The following is a 19,650-nucleotide window of genomic DNA, read 5'->3' on the forward strand; positions in this document are numbered from 1 at the left end:
CAGTACCCTGTTCCCGCTTTTTTCCCATATCTTGATCCCTTTAGCATTAAGAAATATATCTATCTCCTTCTTGAATACGTCTAATGACTTGGCCTCCACTGCCTTGTGTGGTAGAGAATTCTACAGGTTCACCACCCTCTGTGTGAAGAAATTTCTCCTTGTCTCCGTTTTAAATGGCATACCCATCAGTACTCATTTTTAAAACTTTAGAAAAGAAACAAAATCCATAATGTATAATAGCTCTTCTAAGCATTTTTTAAAAATGGTTCAAATGGTGAGAATCCCTTCAATTTATTCAATAAACAGGAAATGGCAGGGGTTAAGTGTCACAGTGCGTGTTAAGTGCTCCCTTTTAGCCTTTGCGGACCACGTTCAAAGATAAATTCAGATAATATTGTTCCTCATTCTTTAGTGATATTTTAGTTCTCAACTGAAATGAATTATGCAACCTCCAGCTTATACAAGTGAGCCCAGAGTAGGGATGAGCAGAGCTGCCTAAATTTGGCTTCAGACATTCAACATTTGTTCAATTTGAATTAATTCACAATCTGAGTTGTGAAATAAAAATGGATGTGCTTACTTTATCAAAAAACAAAACAATGATAGTAAGAATAAGGTTGCCATTCACCTATGGGACCTGGGTTCAAATCCAGTTGGAATTGATGGAATCATAGAATTTAAATTACAGGAGGAGGCCATTCAATTCACTATGCCTCTGCCAGTGCCAGCTCTTCAACTGGAGCTGTCTACTGTATTCCCATTTTTCTGTCCTTTCCCTGCATCTTTTTATATTCTTCCTTTTCAAATACTTATCCAACTCATTTTAAATTGATTCTTTAATAACTACTCGTGGTAAAGCATTCCATGTTCACATGACTCTTTGTTTGTAAACAAAGGGACTTTGGAGTGCATGTCCACAGATCCCTGCAGGTAGCAGGACAGGTAGATAAAGTGGTTAAAAAGGCATACGGGACACTTTCCTTTATTAGCCGAGGCATAGAATCTAAGAGCAGGGAGGTTATGCTAGAACTGTATAAAATACTGGTTAGGCTACAGCTTGAGTACTGCGTACAGTTCTGGTCACCACATTGCAGGAAGGATGTAATTGCACTAGAGAGGGTATAGAGGAGATTTACGAGGATGTTGCCAGGGGTGGAGAATTTTAGCTGTGAGAAAAGATTGGATGGGCTGGGGTTGTTTTCTTTGGAACAAAGGAGGCTGAGGGAAGATTTAATTGAGGTATATAAAATTATGACGTGACTAGATAGAGTTGGTAGGGAGGATGTATTTCCCTTAGCAGAGGGGTCAGTGACCAGGGGGCATAGATTTAAAGTAATTGATAGAAGGATTAGAGAGGAGCTGAGGAGAATTTATTTTCACCCAGAGGGTGGTGGGGGTCTGGAACTCACTGCCTGAAAGGGTGGTAAAGGCAGAAACCCTCAACTCATTTAAAAAGTACTTGGATGTGCATTTGAAGTGCCGTAACCTACGGGGCTACGGACCAAGTGCTGGAAGGTGAAATTAAGCTGGATAGCTCTTTTTCAGCCAGCACGAACACGATGGGCCGAATGGCCTCCTACTGTGCCGTAACTTTCTATGATTCTATGATTTCTTTGAACTTTCTCCTTTGTTCTCATGATAATCATCAGTCTACGCCCCTTGTTAATGATCCATCAACCAGTGGAAACAAGCTTACCTTCCTAAAATCTTTCAGAATTTTGAAAACCTCTATTCGATGCCTGTTACCTTTCTTCATAACTAACCTCTCATTCCTGGTATCGTTCGAGTGAATGTTTGCTGTACTCTTTTTATGGCTCTAATATCCTTCCTAGAATAGGGTGCCCAGAACAATACTGTGGCCTAAATGCCTTATACAAATTTAACATCACTTCTTTCTTTTATACTCATTGCCCTAATATATAAAACCCAGAATCCCATTTGTGTTTTTATGCTTTTTTTGCCTCCACTTGCACCTTTGAAGGTCTGCACTCCTTTGTATCTGTTTCTGTACTCCATTATGAATCTTACTTTTTAGGGTATAATGCCTTTCACTGTTCCCTTTCCCAAAGTGTTCAACTTTAAACTACATCTGTTAACCATCTGCCCACCCCACGAACCAATCTATCGCCTCCTTGCAGTTTTTCATATGCCCTCTAATTTGGTATCATCAGCAATATCCGAGTTATTTATATAATGGAAAACAAAAGAGGTCCCAGCACAGATCCCTAGGACACACCAATAGAAACATAGGAACAGGACGAGGCTATTCAGCCCCACCAGCTCGTCCCACCATTCAGTTAGATTATGGCTGACCTGTACCTCAACTCCATTTACCCGCCTTTGATCCATATCCCTTGATACCCTTACCTAATAAAAATCTATTGATTTCAATCTTGAATATTTCAATTGATCTAGCTTCCACTGCCTTTTGGGGGAGTGAATTCCAGATTTCTACTGCCCTGTGTGAAAAAATGCTTCCTGATTTCACTCCTAAATGGCCTAGCTCTAGTTTTCAGATTATGCCCTCTTGTTCTGGACTCCCACACCAGAGGAAATAGTTTTACTGTACCTACTCTATTGAATCCATTAATCATTTTAAATACCTCGATTAGATCACCCCTCAACCATCTATACTCAAGGGAATGCAAGCCATGTTTTTTTTATATTCGTTCATGGGATGTGGGCGTCGCTGGCAAGGGCAGCATTTATTGCCCAGCATTTATGATTAGCATGATGTGAAAGCAAGTGGAATTGGAGGTAATCTTGTGACATGGGTCGGTAATTGGTTGGGAGGTGGGAGACAGAGAATAGGGATAAAGGGTTCATTCTCTGATTGGCAGAATGTGACAAGTGGTGTTACCCAGGAATCTGTACTGGGGCCTCAGCTTTTCGCTATATATCTATTAATGACTTGGATGAAGGAATAGAGAGTTGTATATCCAAGTTTGTAGATGACTCTAAGTTAGGAGGCACAGTAAGATTTGTTGATGGAAGGAGGAAGTTACAAAGGGACGTAGAGGGACGTAGAGTAGGCAAACCTATGGCAGATGGAGTTCAATGAGGGGAAGTGCTAGGTCATCCATTTTGGATCTGAGAAAAACAAATTGGAATATTTTCTTAATGGTGAGATGCTAGGAACTGTGAAGGAGCAGAGGGATATAGGTGTTCATGTAAAAATGTAATCAAAAAGGCTAATGAAATGTTGACCTTTATCTCAATTCATCTGGAACACAGAAGTGAGGAGGTTATGCTTCAGTTGTACAGACCGTTGGTCAGAACCCATCTTGAGCACTGAGTTCAGTGTCCTCATAATTTAACCCTTTAAGCCGTGGTATCATTCTGGTGAACTTGCGTTGTACGCCTTCCAAGGCCAATTTATCTTTTCTGAGATTCGGTGCCCAAAACTGAACTCAGTGCTCAAGATGGGTTCTGACCAACGGTCTGTACAACTGAAGCATAACCTCCTCACTTCTGTGTTCCAGATGAATTGAGATAAAGGTCAACATTTCATTAGCCTTTTTGATTACTTTTTTTACATGAACACCTATATCCATCTGCTCCTTCACAGTTCCTAGCATCTCACCATTAAGAAAATATTCCAATTTGTTTTTCTCAGATCCAAAATGGATGACCTAGCACTTCCCCTCATTGAACTCCATCTGCCATAGGTTTGCCTACTCTACGTCCCTCTACGTCCCTTTGTAACTTCCTCCTTCCATCAACAAATCTTACTGTGCCTCCTAACTTAGTGTCATCTACAAACTTGGATATACAACTCTCTATTCCTTCATCCAAGTCATTAATATATATATAGCGAAAAGCTGAGGCCCCAGTACAGATTCCTGGGTAACACCACTTGTCACATTCTGCCAATCAGAGAATGAACCCTTTATCCCTATTCTCTGTCTCCCACCTCCCAACCAATTACCGACTCATGTCACAAGATTACCTCCAATTCCGCTTGCTTTCACATCATGCTAATCTGAAAAATATCTAATTACTCCTACTTTTTGCTTTCTGTCTATTAGCTACCGTTCTATCCATGCAGCCAGAATCCCTTTATTACCATGATCCTTAATTTTGTAACAAGTCTCTTATGTATCCCCTTATCATCTGCCTTTTGAAAATCCATAGATGCAACCTCCACTGCATTTCCTTTATCTACACACTTGCCCTTTACAGATCCATGCTAACTGTCCCTAATTAGCCAATAACTTTAGAAGCATTCACTAATTTCATCCTGTAGTTTGGACTCCAGAAGTTTGCCCACAGCCGAGGGTTAGGGGGGAATTTTAACTCCCCAGGATGGGTGGGAGAGCGATGGGGGGTGGTTAAATCTGTAAAAATCTAAAACCGGACACCAACCCGCCGCTAACGCGCCTACTTCCGGTTCAACCAGGGCAGGTTTTGGGGGCAGGCCAGTAACCTGCTCTCGAGAGGTTGGTCAGTAATTTAAATATGTTGATGAGGCTGCGTGCCTCAGATTTCAGCAGCCTTTCAGATTTAATGGTTGCGGACCGGGTTTCCCAGAGCTCAGGAAACCCGGCAGCTGAAAGGAGGCGAGAATGGCTGGATCCAGCAGGTAAGTGCTGTTCATAGCACTGCTTGTGGGCTAGAAGGAGCAGGAGTGCTTCCCCCTGGTCCCCCAAGCAAACCTGCTGTGATCGGCCCCCCTCCCTGTGATCCGACAACTCCCCCTTCACCCCGATTTCACCCCCCCCATGATCTCCAGGCGAACCCTCGATCTCTTCCCTCAACTCCGCGATCTCCCCTCCCGACGATCTCCCATCACCATGATCTCCCCCCCACCCTCCCCGATCTCCAGTCCGCCCCCTCCCCCCCACCGCAATTCCCAGGCAGACTCTGGATCTCATCCCCCCCACCCCCCCTCGCGATCTCCCCTCCCCATGATTCCCTCCCATGGTCTCCCCACTGCGATCACTCTCCCACGACCTCTCCCTTCCTCCCTCTCCAGCCCCCGCTTCCTGCCCGACAGAAAGCCAGCCTCTCAATCTGGCGGACGGCCAGGAAATGGAGAAAAAAATTCAAATGAGGTCCTGCCGTTAAATTCGGCAGGACTTCTCCGTTCCCAGCATTTTTGGGTTTCCCGGTCACTACAAATCCCCCATACTCCCTTCCCGCATCCCCATAAATATCGGGGCCTTATAATTTCCCTATCACCTGTTTTGATCAGGGTGTGATATTGCCATCCTCCTGTCGTTTGGCACAATTTCTGCTTTTGAACTTTTTTTTGAAAATTATGGTTATGGTTATCTCCTTCGAAACTACGATGTCTTTTTAAATACTTATTCCCAGTAGCAGCCCTTCCACGTTCTCCTCATGTACTCCTATAGTCCTACTTTAAATTTCTTCTGTAATTCTTATTAAGCATTGCTAATATTCCCTAACTCACATCTCTTAAGTGGTCACATCCCCTCCTTGACTATCCTTTTACTCCTTATATGCTTATAAAAGCTCTTGCTGTTTCCCTTTATGTTGACTGCCAATCTTCTTTCATACATCCTTTTTGCGTTCCTAATCTCCTTTTTGATTCCTTCAATACTTTTTTATATTTTGCAAGGTTTTCCTGTTTATTATCCCCCTTTATTTCATATGCCTTTTTTTTTCATTTCATTTTTGCTCTAACCTCTCTATTTATCCATGGAACCCCGCCTTTGACATTCCACCTTTACTCCTAGTCAGAATGTATTTAGCTGGTACCTTATCCATCTTGTATTTAAATATCTCCAACTGTTGGCCCACTGTTTGATCTGCACTTTTTCCAAATAATTAAGTTGGGCTAGGCTCTCTTACATGCCACTGAAAAGAGCTAACTTCCAGTCTAATGCCTTTACCTTTAACTCCTCTTTTTAAATTTATTTTCAACGTGAATCTAATTAGGTTATGGTCACTATTTTCTAAGTGCTCCCCTACCTTCAGGTCATTTACATGTCCTGCTTCATTACTCAGTACCACCATTGCATCCTTCCTAGTTCTAGTTGGACATGCTACATACTGATTAAAGAATAGTCCTCAATGCATTCTAAGTACCCCTTTACCATTTTGACCACAAAGTTTTACCTTATTCTTATTCTACTTTAGAATAGTTAAAATGGGATGAGATGACTGTCTGCTGTCTGTAAGGGCTCTATGTGGAATGAGTTTGGGTGGCATCAGTCCAGTTGCTAATGGGCATGGGTCCATTGCCCTAAAGTGCCCCTAATATGGCACTAATTGGCACTAAATTGGCAATCTCCCTCAGAGAGGATGCAGGATGGCTAGCGTAGGAAATGGAAAAACGTCACACTGGTGTGGCATGAGATGATGTTGTATGGTTGGGGCTGAGGCATATTGTTGGAGCAGAGTAGAGGGGGCTTTATTGTGCATCTAACCACGCTAGCCTTGTTGTAAGAGATACTAACACTGAGTTCCCAAAATGGAAAGTGTTCCATCAGTGACATCCCTCACTTTGATTACTATAAAAGGTTGCACAAAAAGAACCAAAACATCCATTTTTTTCTGTTGCTGCAAATCCAGTACACGTAACCAGATGCTTAGATGATAATGTGCATGTGCGTACCTTAATCCTAATCTTCTGAATTTATTTAGAGTACCCCATTTTCAATTGAATTGTGTTTTTAATTGGGTTTGCTTCTCACTTTGGCTCTGAATATGAATTTAACAGTGCTTGCTATGCAAGACAAAGGTAGAGAATGTTGGTTTGGGGGCAGTGATATTCTTCTAAGGTTTCAGTTAAAGCCACAGTATTATTTAATAGCAATCTGTCTTGTTCTGATTCTGTCACCATTTTTAACACTGGCAAGCAGAAGATGCAAAATGACATTTAAACAGGTTGCAAATGCTTATAAGTCTAATGTAATGCTTATGATAGTGTGGCAATTTTTATTGAGGTTTTATTAGTCTCATCTGTATGCATATCTAGCCCCAGCCTCAGACCTTTTGTACCATATCTATTTCAGCTGATGAAAGAATGTCAGACATGCCTGTACACTACCTTATACATATTTATGAATTATCATATCAATGACAGCCAATCAGTGCTGAATGTTCCAAACGTTTAAAGAATAATAACTGTAGCCAGGATTCTAAATACAAAACTCTATCTGTGGTGCTGTGTGTTTGGCAGAAAAATTGGTCATTTTTCAATCAGATACCACAGCTAAAGAAGAAAAATAATTAACCATCTAAAAGGTTTATAGAAACATCTGTACATTATTAAAAATGTGACAACAGTGAAATTGTTTTTTGTGGGTAGGAATCTTACTGACAGTGAAATTTATTGTGTATTTTTTGTATACTTTGACATTGTATAGTACATTTAAAGGGGCCTCTGACCCTATTTAAAGATTTATAAAATTGAATAGTTTACTGATCGTCAGAATGGTCTGGTCAGTGCTCTGAATCCTGTACAGCTGTATTGTGTTGTGGGGGAATCCAGTTCATAACATGTTATTTTCATCACACTGCAAGTAACAACATTTTCCTTTTTTATGGTTGTTCACATTGTGTACAGATTTGCCATTAAATAGTCCCACGTTAATTCCATTATCCGGAGTGCTTCGATTCAAAACACTTACAATTAAGCAGTAGGCTTTATGCTTTCAGAGCTTGGACTACTTTTTATTGGGAAATCGAACCACAATTCAATCAATAGGCAAAGTGAGGGTCTGGGTGCTGCAGTGGTTTAGAACAGTTCATTTTTCTAGGACCTGGGCTCGAACCAGCCCAGACTGATGGAATTAAATTTTGTTCCTGCCAGTTGTAACAGCCTTAAATGAAAATTTTAGCACAAAACATAGAAACATAGATAATAGGAGCAGGAGTGGGCCATTTGGCCCTTCAAACCCGCTCTGCCATTCAATATGATCATGGCTGATCTTCTATCTCAATACCATATTCCCACTCTCTCCCCATACCCCTTAATGCCTCTGTGTCTAGAAATCTATCTATCTCCTTCTTAAATATATTCAGTGACTTGGCCTCCACAGCCTCCTATGGTAAAGAATTCCACAAGTTCACCACCCTCTGAGTGAAGAAATTTCTCCTCATCTCAGTCCTAAATGTCCTACCCCATATCCTGAGACTGTGACCCCTCGTTCTAGACCCCCCCAGCCAGCGGAAACATCCTCCCTGCATCCAGTCTATCTTGCCCTGTCAGAAATTTATACGTTTCAATGAGATCCCCTCTCATTCTTCTAAACTCAAGTGAATACAGGACGAGTCGACCCAATCTCTTCTCATAGGACAGTCCTGCCATCCTAGGAATCAGTGTGGTGAACCTTCGCTGCACTCCCTCTATGGCAAGTGTGTCCTTTCTTAGATAAGGAGACCTAAGAAAGGATAAACTATCCCTAATTTTAAGCCTTGCAGTGTCAGCTTGACTCAGTTGGTTGCTCTTTCGCCTCTGAGTCATAAAGTTGTGGTTTCATGTCCCACGTCAGGATTTATTGGCATAATCTAGCTGGCAGAAAGAAAGAATTTCCATCCATAGAACGGTTTTCACATCCTCAGATTGTCCCAAGCACTTCATAGCCAATGAATTAATTTTTTGAACTGTATTACTCTTATTATTTAGGGAAACGCAACAATACAGTTTGCACAGTGAGATTCCACAAACAGCAAATGAGTTAAAAGGCCAGTTAATCTATTGATTGAGGGTTGAATCTTTAATTCCAAATCCTACGTAGTGAAGGAATACTGCATTTTTACAGGTGCCATCCTTCGGATGAAACATTAAACCGAGGCCCTGTCTGCCTGTTCAGGTTTTCACTAAAGATTCCATATGGACCTTAATCTCCCCCACAACAGACGGGAGAGGGCCGGGGTGGAGGGGTTAAAGACTTAAATATGGGGAATGTGCCCCCAACACACTGCGTACGCACCTGCCGCCTTTTATATGGTGGCGGATGTTGGGTCAATATTTAAATCAGGCTCCCACAGTGCAATTGGGAGCCCGATTTAAAATTTACTGCTGCGGCACAGGTTTCTTAGGGGTCAGGAAAGGGAGACAGGAGCTGCCTTTTCCAGCACTCCTTTTAGGCCAGGAAGATCAGGAGTGCTCTCTCCGGCCCCTCAAGAAAGCCGTCAGCCTCCCCCTCCCCAACCGCGCAACTCCCCCCCCTGCTGATCGCGGCTTCTATCATCCCCCCGCCCACCGATCGCCAACCCCATTCCCACCCACCGATCGCAGTCTGTCTCTCCCTCTGCTGTGTTTGCCGACCTCCCCCCCCAGCCCTGATGGTTTTCCCTCCAGGCCGCTGGCCAACTTCTCAATTTGGCCGGCTGCCGGGCAGGAAACGGACAAAAAAAACAATAATGAGGTCTTGCTGTTAGGCTTGGCAGAACCTCCGTGTCCCCAGCCTTGCCAGGCTCTTTGGTCGTGTTTGGCCTTCCCTGCACCCTCTGCGCCTCCCCATAAATATCGAGGCCCATGATACCACTAGAAGAGCAGGGTGTGCTCCTGGCCAGCATTCTTCCCTCAACCAACACCAGCAGAAAGAAGATTACCTAGTTATTCATGTCATTGTTTTGTGCCGGGCTCTGTGCAAAATCGCAGCCATATTTGTTTAGGTAGCAAGAGTGACTGTGCTTCAAAATAATTAATTTCCTGTGTAACACTTTGGGATGATCTGAGAGATGTGATAAGATGCTATATCGATGCAAGTTTTTTCTTTCTAAGTTTTTCCCAAACACTTCTTTATGAAGATGATGGCCCTTGTAACAAAAGTTGGCTAAGTGTAACAATGTTAAGTGTTGTTATGCTGTAAGCATAGAAGAAAGTTAAAACCCGTAGGGCCAAAAACAAGGAAAATAAAAATAGTGCTGAGGGCTTGGGGCTGTCCTGAGATTAAAGGTTAGGAACACTCTTGGTAGAATTGATGGAGAGCCACCAATATTAAAGGCAGTGTCAAAAATATTCAGTCATCTCTCTCAGCATAAAATAGACAATATCTGTGTACAGTAGGGCTAAAACTCATACTTTCTGAACTAATTCCTGCAGATATCTTTGAACATAATAGAGCTGCTCTCTGAAACCAGTCAGTTCCAGATACAGTTAGAATTGCAAACAGGAAATGATGATATGACAAGATAAAGGAAAGATAAAACTGACTTGTCAAAGTACAGCCCTCTTGGATCAGAAATGAAAGTGCAATGACTTTACAGAATACATAATATAGCAACAACAGCGCTCACTAATGTGTTTTGGCTGCTTTCCCCCAGTTAGACTATTTGCATTATGTACAGTGAAGAAAAGTTTCACTCCCATTTTTGCTAGCTGTATATTGAAAGATGGTTGTGTTTAGTTCAGTTCCATGTAAGGAAATGTCCGTTTGCAGTTTTTGCTCTCGTCCAAGTTAATGTTGTGAGATGTAACAGGATCAAAGGATCCAAAATGTTATGCCATTTCATATACTGATGGACCTGCTGTGTATTCCCATGACTCTCTGTTTTTATTTCAAATTTTCAGCATCTGCAGTTTCTCTTTATTTGTGAAGTTTACTTTCAGATTGCAGCCAGAGATAAGCAGAGCATCTCCAAAGCTGGCATTTGTCACAGTGACAGTACAAACAAATAAAACTCTAGATGCTTCTTCCTTTTGTCTTGTTCAGATTCGTTGAAGGACTCACTTACCCTCCAGGTTCCAGCTTAGACGAAGGGTTTACACCCAAGACATTAACTTGTCTTTTATCTTTACAGATACGGTTGAACCTGCTGTGTATTTCCAGCACTTTTTTATTTCTAGAAGTATACTTGTGGGGATTCACTTAGGTCGGCAAGATTACTTTCTGAATGCAGTTGCAAGACCTGTGCCACAGGAGCTGGCGTCACTCACATGGGTCTTAACGCAATATAAAAGTGGCTTAAGTTCTTGCTTAGCAACACACTTTTAATTTACAGAGCTAATCCCCATCTTTCGATATACAGCTATCAAAAATAGGGGTGAAACCTTTCTTCACTGTACGTTATGCAAATAGTCTAACCAAAACACCATAAGACTGGTCCGCCTGGACCCAGCACTGCTTGCACTGGTCTTAATTGCAATATAAAAGCAGCTACTGTATCTTCCTGATAATGCACTAAAAATGAATTATCCAAAAATTTGAATTAAGCAACTTTGAATTGGGGGAGTGGAATATTTAGGCGATTCTGAATGACACAATTACAGTAATCAACTAAAAAAATTATTATATTTGCTGTGTCACAGCAAAGAAGACAATGTAGTGAGTTAGATGGTACAGTGCACAATATATTTATCATAGACCTCTGAAATGTATACAGGTATCAATTCCAATAGAAACTATGTCCCTTGAGTGTTCTAAAATCAATTCTGACCAATCTGACAGCTGCTGACATTTGGAGTGCTGCAGCATAGTTGTAATGTGTTTATCCAGTTTCACTTTGGGGGGGGGGGGGGTGCAGGAATTACATTAGCAAAGCATTTCACCTTGGGAGGGTGGAATATCCATCTTTCCTATCAATTTTGAAGTGATATTGATGATCATACCATGCCTCCAAACTCTACCACTTTACCCTCTGATGTGAAGAAAGTTGCATTAAGGCAATTAACCATGTGGAGAAAATGTTGGGGTTGGGGGGACGGGGAATGTGAGCTGACTGATTGTGAGACCCAATTCTTGTTCACTTGTACAGTATTTTGTGTGTTTCTGCTCCATCACAGAGAGCCGCTTAATACTTGATGCCTTTGCACAGCAATGTAGCCGAGTCCTGACTCTCCTAAAGGACAATGGAAAACTTTTGGACACCAACCAACCTCAAGTCATTTCTTGTGTAAAAAAAGAGAGTGGATGCTATGATGAGCGCACAGGACAGTGCCAGCTAGTCAAAGGCGCCCTAAGCCAACCACGGACATCTGACAATCCAGAGATGGAATTACAGTATGTGCAAAAGAGACATCAAACCTCAGCCTTGCTTCGTGTGTTTACTGATTCTCTTCAAAGTTACCTACTGGCTGGGGGACGGCCTTCACAGAGTACTGTAGGAATGAGTGAGTGCAGTCATGTGGCAGAAATGGATCCACTTTCCACATCTCCTACCCATACTTTGGGAGGGTGGACATCCCCAACCACATCAGAATCTCATGTCCATCCATCGTCTACATTTCCAGAGGAGGAAGAAGAAGATGGCTACTGTCAAAGGTGCCAAGATTTGGAACAGGAAGTAGTTTTACTCCAACAGGAAAATGAGGAGCTGAGGAAAACTTTGGATAGCATTCCAGGTGTGTGAAATCTGACTTAGTCATTTTAATGCTGTTCCTTTTATACCCGTACCACTAGAGGCTAACTGGTATTTCATATTTATGCTGATTATTTTAGTGTCAGGATGGAAACTTTGCTATTGGACACATTATTCTTGACCCCAGCTTTAGTTCTCACATTTATTAAAACTGCAAAGCACTACATACAGAAGCAATTCCTAGAATCCTCAGCACAAGGTCCTTAGTTGTCACAAAGGAGAATTTCAGGATTGTGGTGACAGCATTTTTTTCTTGGATGGAAATACTTACATTATACTTTGATATATGAACACACAGTGTTCAAACACACATTCAACCTACTTTATACACTGTGACAGTGGCCCACTTTGTTGATCTTCAACAGTGCAAGACAAAATCAGGGTGCGAGTAATTATTTGACTACACGGCTTAGTGTGGGCCTGATCTCTCCTTTCCCTCTATACCATCAAGTAATGTGACTACAAATGACGGCAGAACACAACATTTGCTGACTGAATTCTGATGAGTCCAGCCAACAGTGCAAATGTACTCTTGCCAGTCCAATGATAACCTGTTTTGCAAAGGGCTTTTTCTTTGTTGAGAGTTCAATGTTTTTGGAATTCACAGTGAGAGTTAAGAGATTCTTATGGTTGCCATGCTATAATTATTGAGGTAAAAACGATTTTTGATCTTCGTAAGAACCCTGCTTTCTTGAATGCTGAATAGTGGCTTATTCTATTGTGATGCATACTATGGTTGTACTTGATGCTTATCTGAAATGTTTTCTTTCATGCAGTGCCCTGCCAGACTGTTCTTGATTATTACAAGACTGTACTCCAGCATCACAATCAACTTGTTCAACCAGTCTCAGAGGAGCAGCCAACAGAGGTACTTTTGGATGGAAGGGGGTCCTTCATGATAAGTTCTTCTTGTGCTTTAGAGAGATGTAGCTCATTTGACATTGCTGCACAGCATTGAGATTACATAATTAGTATTTCCTTTCTGTTGATCTTAATTTCCTTTTCACTCAGAATTGTTTAACTCAGTGTAAGCTTTGGGTGTCTTAGTAATATAGCACGCCCTGTATTTCTAGATTATGTTTGAAAGCTTAAATTATGGTTATGAATATAGTAATTCTCAGATACATCATTAATGACATAGAATTACATAGAATGTACGGCACAGAAACAGGCCATTCGGCCCAACAGGTCTATGCTGGTGTTTATTCTCCACACGAGCCTCCTCCCTCCCTACTTCATCTAACCCTATCAACATACCCTTCTATTCCTTTCTCCCTCATGTATTTATCTAGTTTCCACTTAAATGCATCTATGTTAGTCACCTCAACTCTTTGTGGTAGCGAGTTCAACATTCTAATCACTCTCTGGGTAAAGTGGTTTTTCCTGAATTCCGTTTTGGACTTATTGTGACTATCTTACATTTATGGCCCCTAGTTCTGGTCTCCCCTGCAAGTGAAAACATCTTCTCCACGTCTACCCTATTAAACCCTTTCATAATCTTAAAGACCTCTATCAGGTCACCCCTCAGTCTCCTCTTTTCTAGAGAAAAGAGATCCAGCCTGCTCAATCTTTCCTGATAGGTATAACCTCTCAGTCCTGATATCATCTTAGTAAATCTTTTTTGCACCTTCTCCAGTACCTCTATATCCTTTTTATAATATGGAGACCAGAACTGTTCACAGTACTCCAAGTGTGGTCTAAGCAAGGTTCTATACAAGTTTAACATAACTTCCCTGCTTTTCAATTCTATCCATCTAGAAATGAACCCGAGTGCTTGGTTTGCTTTTTTTAATGGCCTTATTAACTTGCGTCACTACTTTTAGTGATTTGTGTATCTGTACCCCCAGATCCCTCTGCTCCTCTATACCATTTAGGCTCTTATTATCTAAGCAGTATGTGGCCCCCTTATTCTTCCTACCAAAATGTAATACCTCACACTTATCTATATTGAAATTCATTTGCCAATTACATGCCCATTCTGCAAGTTCATTAATGTCCTCCTGTATTTTGTCGCAGTCCTCCTCGTTATTAACTATATCCCCCAATTTGGAGTCGTCTGCAAATTTTGAAATTGTTCTTCTGATTCCCAAGTCCAAATCGTTAATGTAAATGATGAACAGCAGTGGTCCCAGCACCGATCCCTGTGGAACACCACTTCCCACCTTTTGTCAGTCTGAGTAACTACCTTTAACCCTACTCCCTGTTTTCTGTTTTGTAGCCAGCTTGCTATCCATTCTACTACTTGTCCCTTGACTCCACATGCTCTGACCTTAGTCATGAATCTACTATGCGGTACCTTATCGAAGGCCTTTTGAAAACCCAAATATATTACATCTACTGCATACCCTTGTCCACCTTTTCTGTTACTTCTGCAAAGAATTCACTAAGGTTGGTCAAGCATGACCTTCCCTTTTGAAATCCATGCTGACTATTCTTTATTATATTTTCAGTTTCTAGATATTTTTGTATTACATCTTTGAGTAAGGATTCCATGATCTTTCCTGCCACCGACATTAAGCTAATTGATCTATAGTTCCCTGGACTGGTTCTATCTCCCTTTTTAAAAATAGGAATCACATTAGCTGTCCGCCAGTCCTCTGACACTATTCCATTTTCTAAAGAGGTGTAGCATTTGACAGTAAAGGTATGATTTTCTGAAGATTGTAGGATTGCAAATGGTGCAGTTTTCTGGTATAAACCTGGTGCAATATTTTGTGCATTTGCATTAATTTAAGTCATTTGTTTTACTCTGTACTCTGTAGCAAATTAACCTAGCAGGAGTTATGAGAAACACTTAGATTTTCACATCCAATCAAACAGTATGAAAAATCTCATTTATTGATTGGACCTGATGACATAACTTCCAGGCTAAATTGTTACAGTGCTAAAAGTGAACATTTTATTTTAAAGATACAACACATTCAGATACATAACCTAATCATGTTTGATTTATGGATCTATTAGTCAGTAGATTGCTGACAGGTCCTTGGAAATTTTTGATTGATTGTAGATTCACACCCTGTGAAACTGAAATAAATACAAAAAGCATAGTACTAACAGCAGTAGTGTGATAAATTCTACACTCTTAACCTTATCAAACTAAAGTATATACTTAAAATATAATATTGTGACTAAAAGTATATATTCTTTCTGCTTTTCTCTCATCTCTTCTTCTCTGAAAGGTGTTAGTTCTGCAGAGGTTGCTATAAACTTTGGGCCACTTAGCTGGAAAATCTGAACAGTTGCCCACTTCAAAAAATTACATAGTGCTCCCTAATTTTCTAAATATTCTACTTTCACGTTTAGCTTCTGGTCATGAAACTGGAAATGAACATTTCCATTTAAATAGCAGAGGAAGGTATTTCATATTAAGTGTTCATTCACTAGGATCCCACAGCAGATCCCACTTTCTCCTAGCTAGCACTGTCCGCTTTGGAAATGAGAGCAAGTTTAGAAAAACTGAGTTTTCATTGGCTGAAAATGACTTTAAAGGCTGATTACATTGGGCATGTCAATAAGAAGCTGATTGAGCGAGAAAAACATTTGTGTGTTCCACACCGCCCTCTGCTGTAAAGACTTGTCCTTAGTTATCTCTCTCATCCATTCACTCCATACACAGTTATGCGTCACCTCTGACAGTAGTCATCCTCTTCTTCCTCCTTTGGGAATATAGATGATGGATGACCAGGAACTGGAAAGCACTCCAAGATGCAACTGATTGATTTACAAATCCAACATAACTTGAGAGAACCAAGTATCCTCAACATGATGTTTATTCTGTGATTATTTAATGAGCTCAATATTTCACTAAGTGCTTCTGAAATTAAAAATAATAAAATGATGGGGTAATTCATATTATATGTTTTATTGTTTACCTTTTTAAAATTCTCATCTAGTTAACATTCTGTATTAAATAGAGAATAGTAGATGCTTAGGAGTGGGTGGGAAGTCTGAAATCTAATTAAAGGGTTGAAATAATATCACAAACTATGAGTGTAGAACTCAAAGTTTTAAGTGTAAGGCCTGATTCTGCGCTCCCAAAGGGGAGTGTCATGTGCAGGGAGTGCGTGGCGGAAAATATAGTTGGATATTATTTGTGAGTACTTGTTCTATTTTTGAATTTCATTTTTGCTGGCAATGTAGATTCTGTCTGTCACGCCACATCAAACATGACGTTGTTTACAGGAAAGGATATTGATACCTGATGATAGTGACAAAAGGGTGAAGCAATTTTGAATCTACTGTTGATTATCAGTGCTTACCATAATCACTAAATGTTGAACTCTAATAGTTTCTCAGGGAGCCATATGAGGCAGTTTTGTGCACGTTCTTTATGTATCAAGGAATTGTAGTTGATCCCCAATAGTGCTTTATATTCAAAGCAGTGGTGCTGGATAGCAGAGCTCATCAATGAGTTGTTCAGTATATAAATCTAATTCTTAAATGAGATGAACAAAATTGTGATCTGAAAAGCGTCTGAAAACTGTTATATGGATTCATATTTAATCACATTTATTTTGATTAAACTGTCCTTGTCATTTTAAATGTTTCTCATCTTTAATTTTCAGGGAAACAAACAGTTGTTGAACAACTATCCAGTCTATATCACTAGTAAGCAGTGGGATGAGGCTGTCAATTCGTCTAAAAAGGATGGCCGTCGACTTCTCCGTTACATCATCAGATTTGTGTTTACAACAGATGAACTGAAGTACTCATGTGGACTGGGGAAAAGAAAGCGATCAATGCCACTCGGGGAGCCAGGCCCTGAGCGGCGTCCCCTCGATCCTGTCAAAGTGACCTGTCTCCGAGGTATGAATTAAAGTTACAGTGTACATAGAACTGCTGTTGCAGAGTACATGTAAAAATAAAGGCAGTACAATCGGCCCAGTAGGTAAAATTAGAGGTCAGCCGTGGCTCAGTGGTAGCACTCTCACCTCTGAGTCATATGGTCGTGATTCAAGTCCCACTCCAGAGACTTGAGCACACAATCCAGGCTGACACTCCAGTGCAGCACCAAGGGAGGGCTGCAATGTCGGAGGTGCTATCTTACAGATGAGACATTAAACCGAGGCCCTGTCTACCCGCTCAGGTGGATGTAAAAGATCCCATGGCACTATTTCGAAGAAGAGCAGGATGTTCTCTCTGGTGTCCTGACCAACATTTATCCCTTAACCAACACCACTAAAAAACACATTATCAAGTCTTTCCTTTCTTTAAATGTAAGGTCTGGTGTGTTACTGAGTCATACAGACTAGGAAGCTCAGTTCCCGATCTGTGGTGAGTTAGCTGAGTCATTTAAGACAGCAGCTGAGTCGCTACAGTTAGCCTTCGTGTCCCTGAGTGCTGGGCAGGAAAAACACAGGTAATGTTCCCACTCCCGTGATTGCTGCTGGAAAGGGTTTGTGCAAACATTGGATAATGACAGGCTCGGCTCAGTTGTGATGCCACTTACAATGAAATAGCCTGGCAACACTCACATGGGCTCACACACGAAAAACTGCCACTTGGGCAAAATACTGGATGGAAGCTGGCAACTGTGGAAATGTACACAAACAAGCATCAGTGTCTTTGGAAAAAGAAAAAAGTGTGTTAACAATGGAGGGAGAGTATTTCTTTAGATGCAACCTTCAATTGGCCTCAATTCTGCCAGTCTCACTTTGGTCTGGGAGACTTTCCCAGTCCTGCCCTTCTGTTTCCTGTAACATTTTAAAAGATAATGTCAAGTGTTTGTGTTCTATGCTGGTTAAACATACGGCTGCTAATGACATTTAATATACATTTTATAGGTCTCATTAAGCTGTAGTAGTTTTCTCATCAGTCTGGCCTGGCCCATGTGCACTTACATGAGTCAGGCTGGACAGCCTTTGTTAAAACTTACTAAAAGTGTAAAATAAAACAGAAAATGCTGGAAACACTGGGCAGGATTTTAACTGTGAAAAACCAGTGGGTTGGGGGCAGGGGGGGGATAGAAAATTGCAACAATTTCAGACTCGCCCCAACCCGTCCATTTCGGGGCTGGACTACCAACCTGCTCCCAGGAGGTGGGTTGATCACTAAAACCTTTATAGGAGGCTGCCGGCCTTCATTATTTAGGTTTTGCAATTGCAACCCCTGGGGGCTGGGATTCCCGTGCCTTTTCCTTCACGCCACGTGAGATGAGGCGAGAAGGCCCGAAACAGCAGATAAGTGCCTTTCTGGCACAGCTTGTGGGCCCGGAGGAGTAGGAGTGATTCCCCCAGGCCCAACAAGACTACCTGCAGTGTCCCCCCTGCCCCCCAATGATCGTGGACCCCCCCCCCAACGATTGCGTACCCACCCCAGCAATCGCGACCCGCCCCCAACGATCGTGGACCACCGCGATGACCCCCGATTCCCATCACCCCTCCCCTTGGTGACTGACCCCCAGTGACTGACACCCGATCACCCCCCCCCCCATGACCCCCGGTCCCCGCCCCACCCATGACTGACTCCACTGGTGACTGACCTCCGATGACTGACCTCCCCCCCACCCGATTACTGACTCCCCTCCCACCCCCCCCCCCCCGGTGCCCCCATGTCCATCATGCCCCCATGCCAATTGGTGTCCCCGTGCCCCCCCCCCCCCCCCCCCCATTCTATACAACCTAAGACTTACCTGAAGACTTACCTTTTCATGTCCTCTTCATGGCTCTGCTCCCGTCCTACTGAGGCCAGCCTGTCAATCATTAAGTTAAAATGCAGACAGGACTCTCTGTGAAGAATTTCTAACCATTTGCTAATTATAAACAATGTGGTTTATTGATAACAAATGATCAGAAATTGTACATGTGTAAAATTACTATTGATTGCTATGTATTAAATTTGGTTTAAGTTTAAAGTCAGCAACACTGGATTAAGGGAGAAATGTGACCTCACCCCTCCAGGAGAAAGCAGCCCGCTTGATTGGCACCCCACCCACCACCCTAAATATTCATTCCCTTCACCACCGGCACACAGTGGCTGCAGTGTGTACCATCCACAGGATGCACTGCAGCAACTCACCAAGGCTTCTTCGACAGCACCTCCCAAACCCACGCCCTCTACCACCTAGAAGGACAAGAGCAGCAGGCACATGGGAACAACACCACCTGCACGTTTCCCTCCAAGTCACACACCATCCCGACTTGGAAATATATCGCCGTTCCTTTATCGTCGCTGGGTCAAAATCCTGGAACTTCCTACCTAACAGCACTGTGAGAGAACCTTCACCACACGGACTGCAGCAGTTCAAGAAGGCGGCTCACCACCACCTTCTCAAGGGCAATTAGGGATGGGCAATAAATGCTGGCCTTGCCAGCGACGCCCACATCCCATGAACGAATTAAAAAAAACATAGAGGAAAGGGGAGTGGGTCTG

At 42.0% G+C, this 19,650-nt stretch overlaps 1 protein-coding gene across 1 annotated transcript in view; it reads left to right on the forward strand.

Annotated features, from left to right (window-relative positions):
* The window catches only part of LOC137324197 (BEN domain-containing protein 4), a 32,688-nt gene that overhangs the window by 4,360 nt on the left and 8,678 nt on the right, over positions 1-19,650 (forward strand). The window contains exons 2-4 of the mRNA XM_067988336.1: positions 11,702-12,259; positions 13,053-13,144; positions 16,845-17,085. Coding sequence (XP_067844437.1) covers positions 11,702-12,259; positions 13,053-13,144; positions 16,845-17,085 — 891 coding nt within the window. The remainder of the gene's footprint in view (positions 1-11,701; positions 12,260-13,052; positions 13,145-16,844; positions 17,086-19,650) is intronic.

The sequence above is a fragment of the Heptranchias perlo genome, chromosome 1 (assembly GCF_035084215.1).
Source record: "Heptranchias perlo isolate sHepPer1 chromosome 1, sHepPer1.hap1, whole genome shotgun sequence".
NCBI lineage: Eukaryota > Metazoa > Chordata > Chondrichthyes > Hexanchiformes > Hexanchidae > Heptranchias > Heptranchias perlo.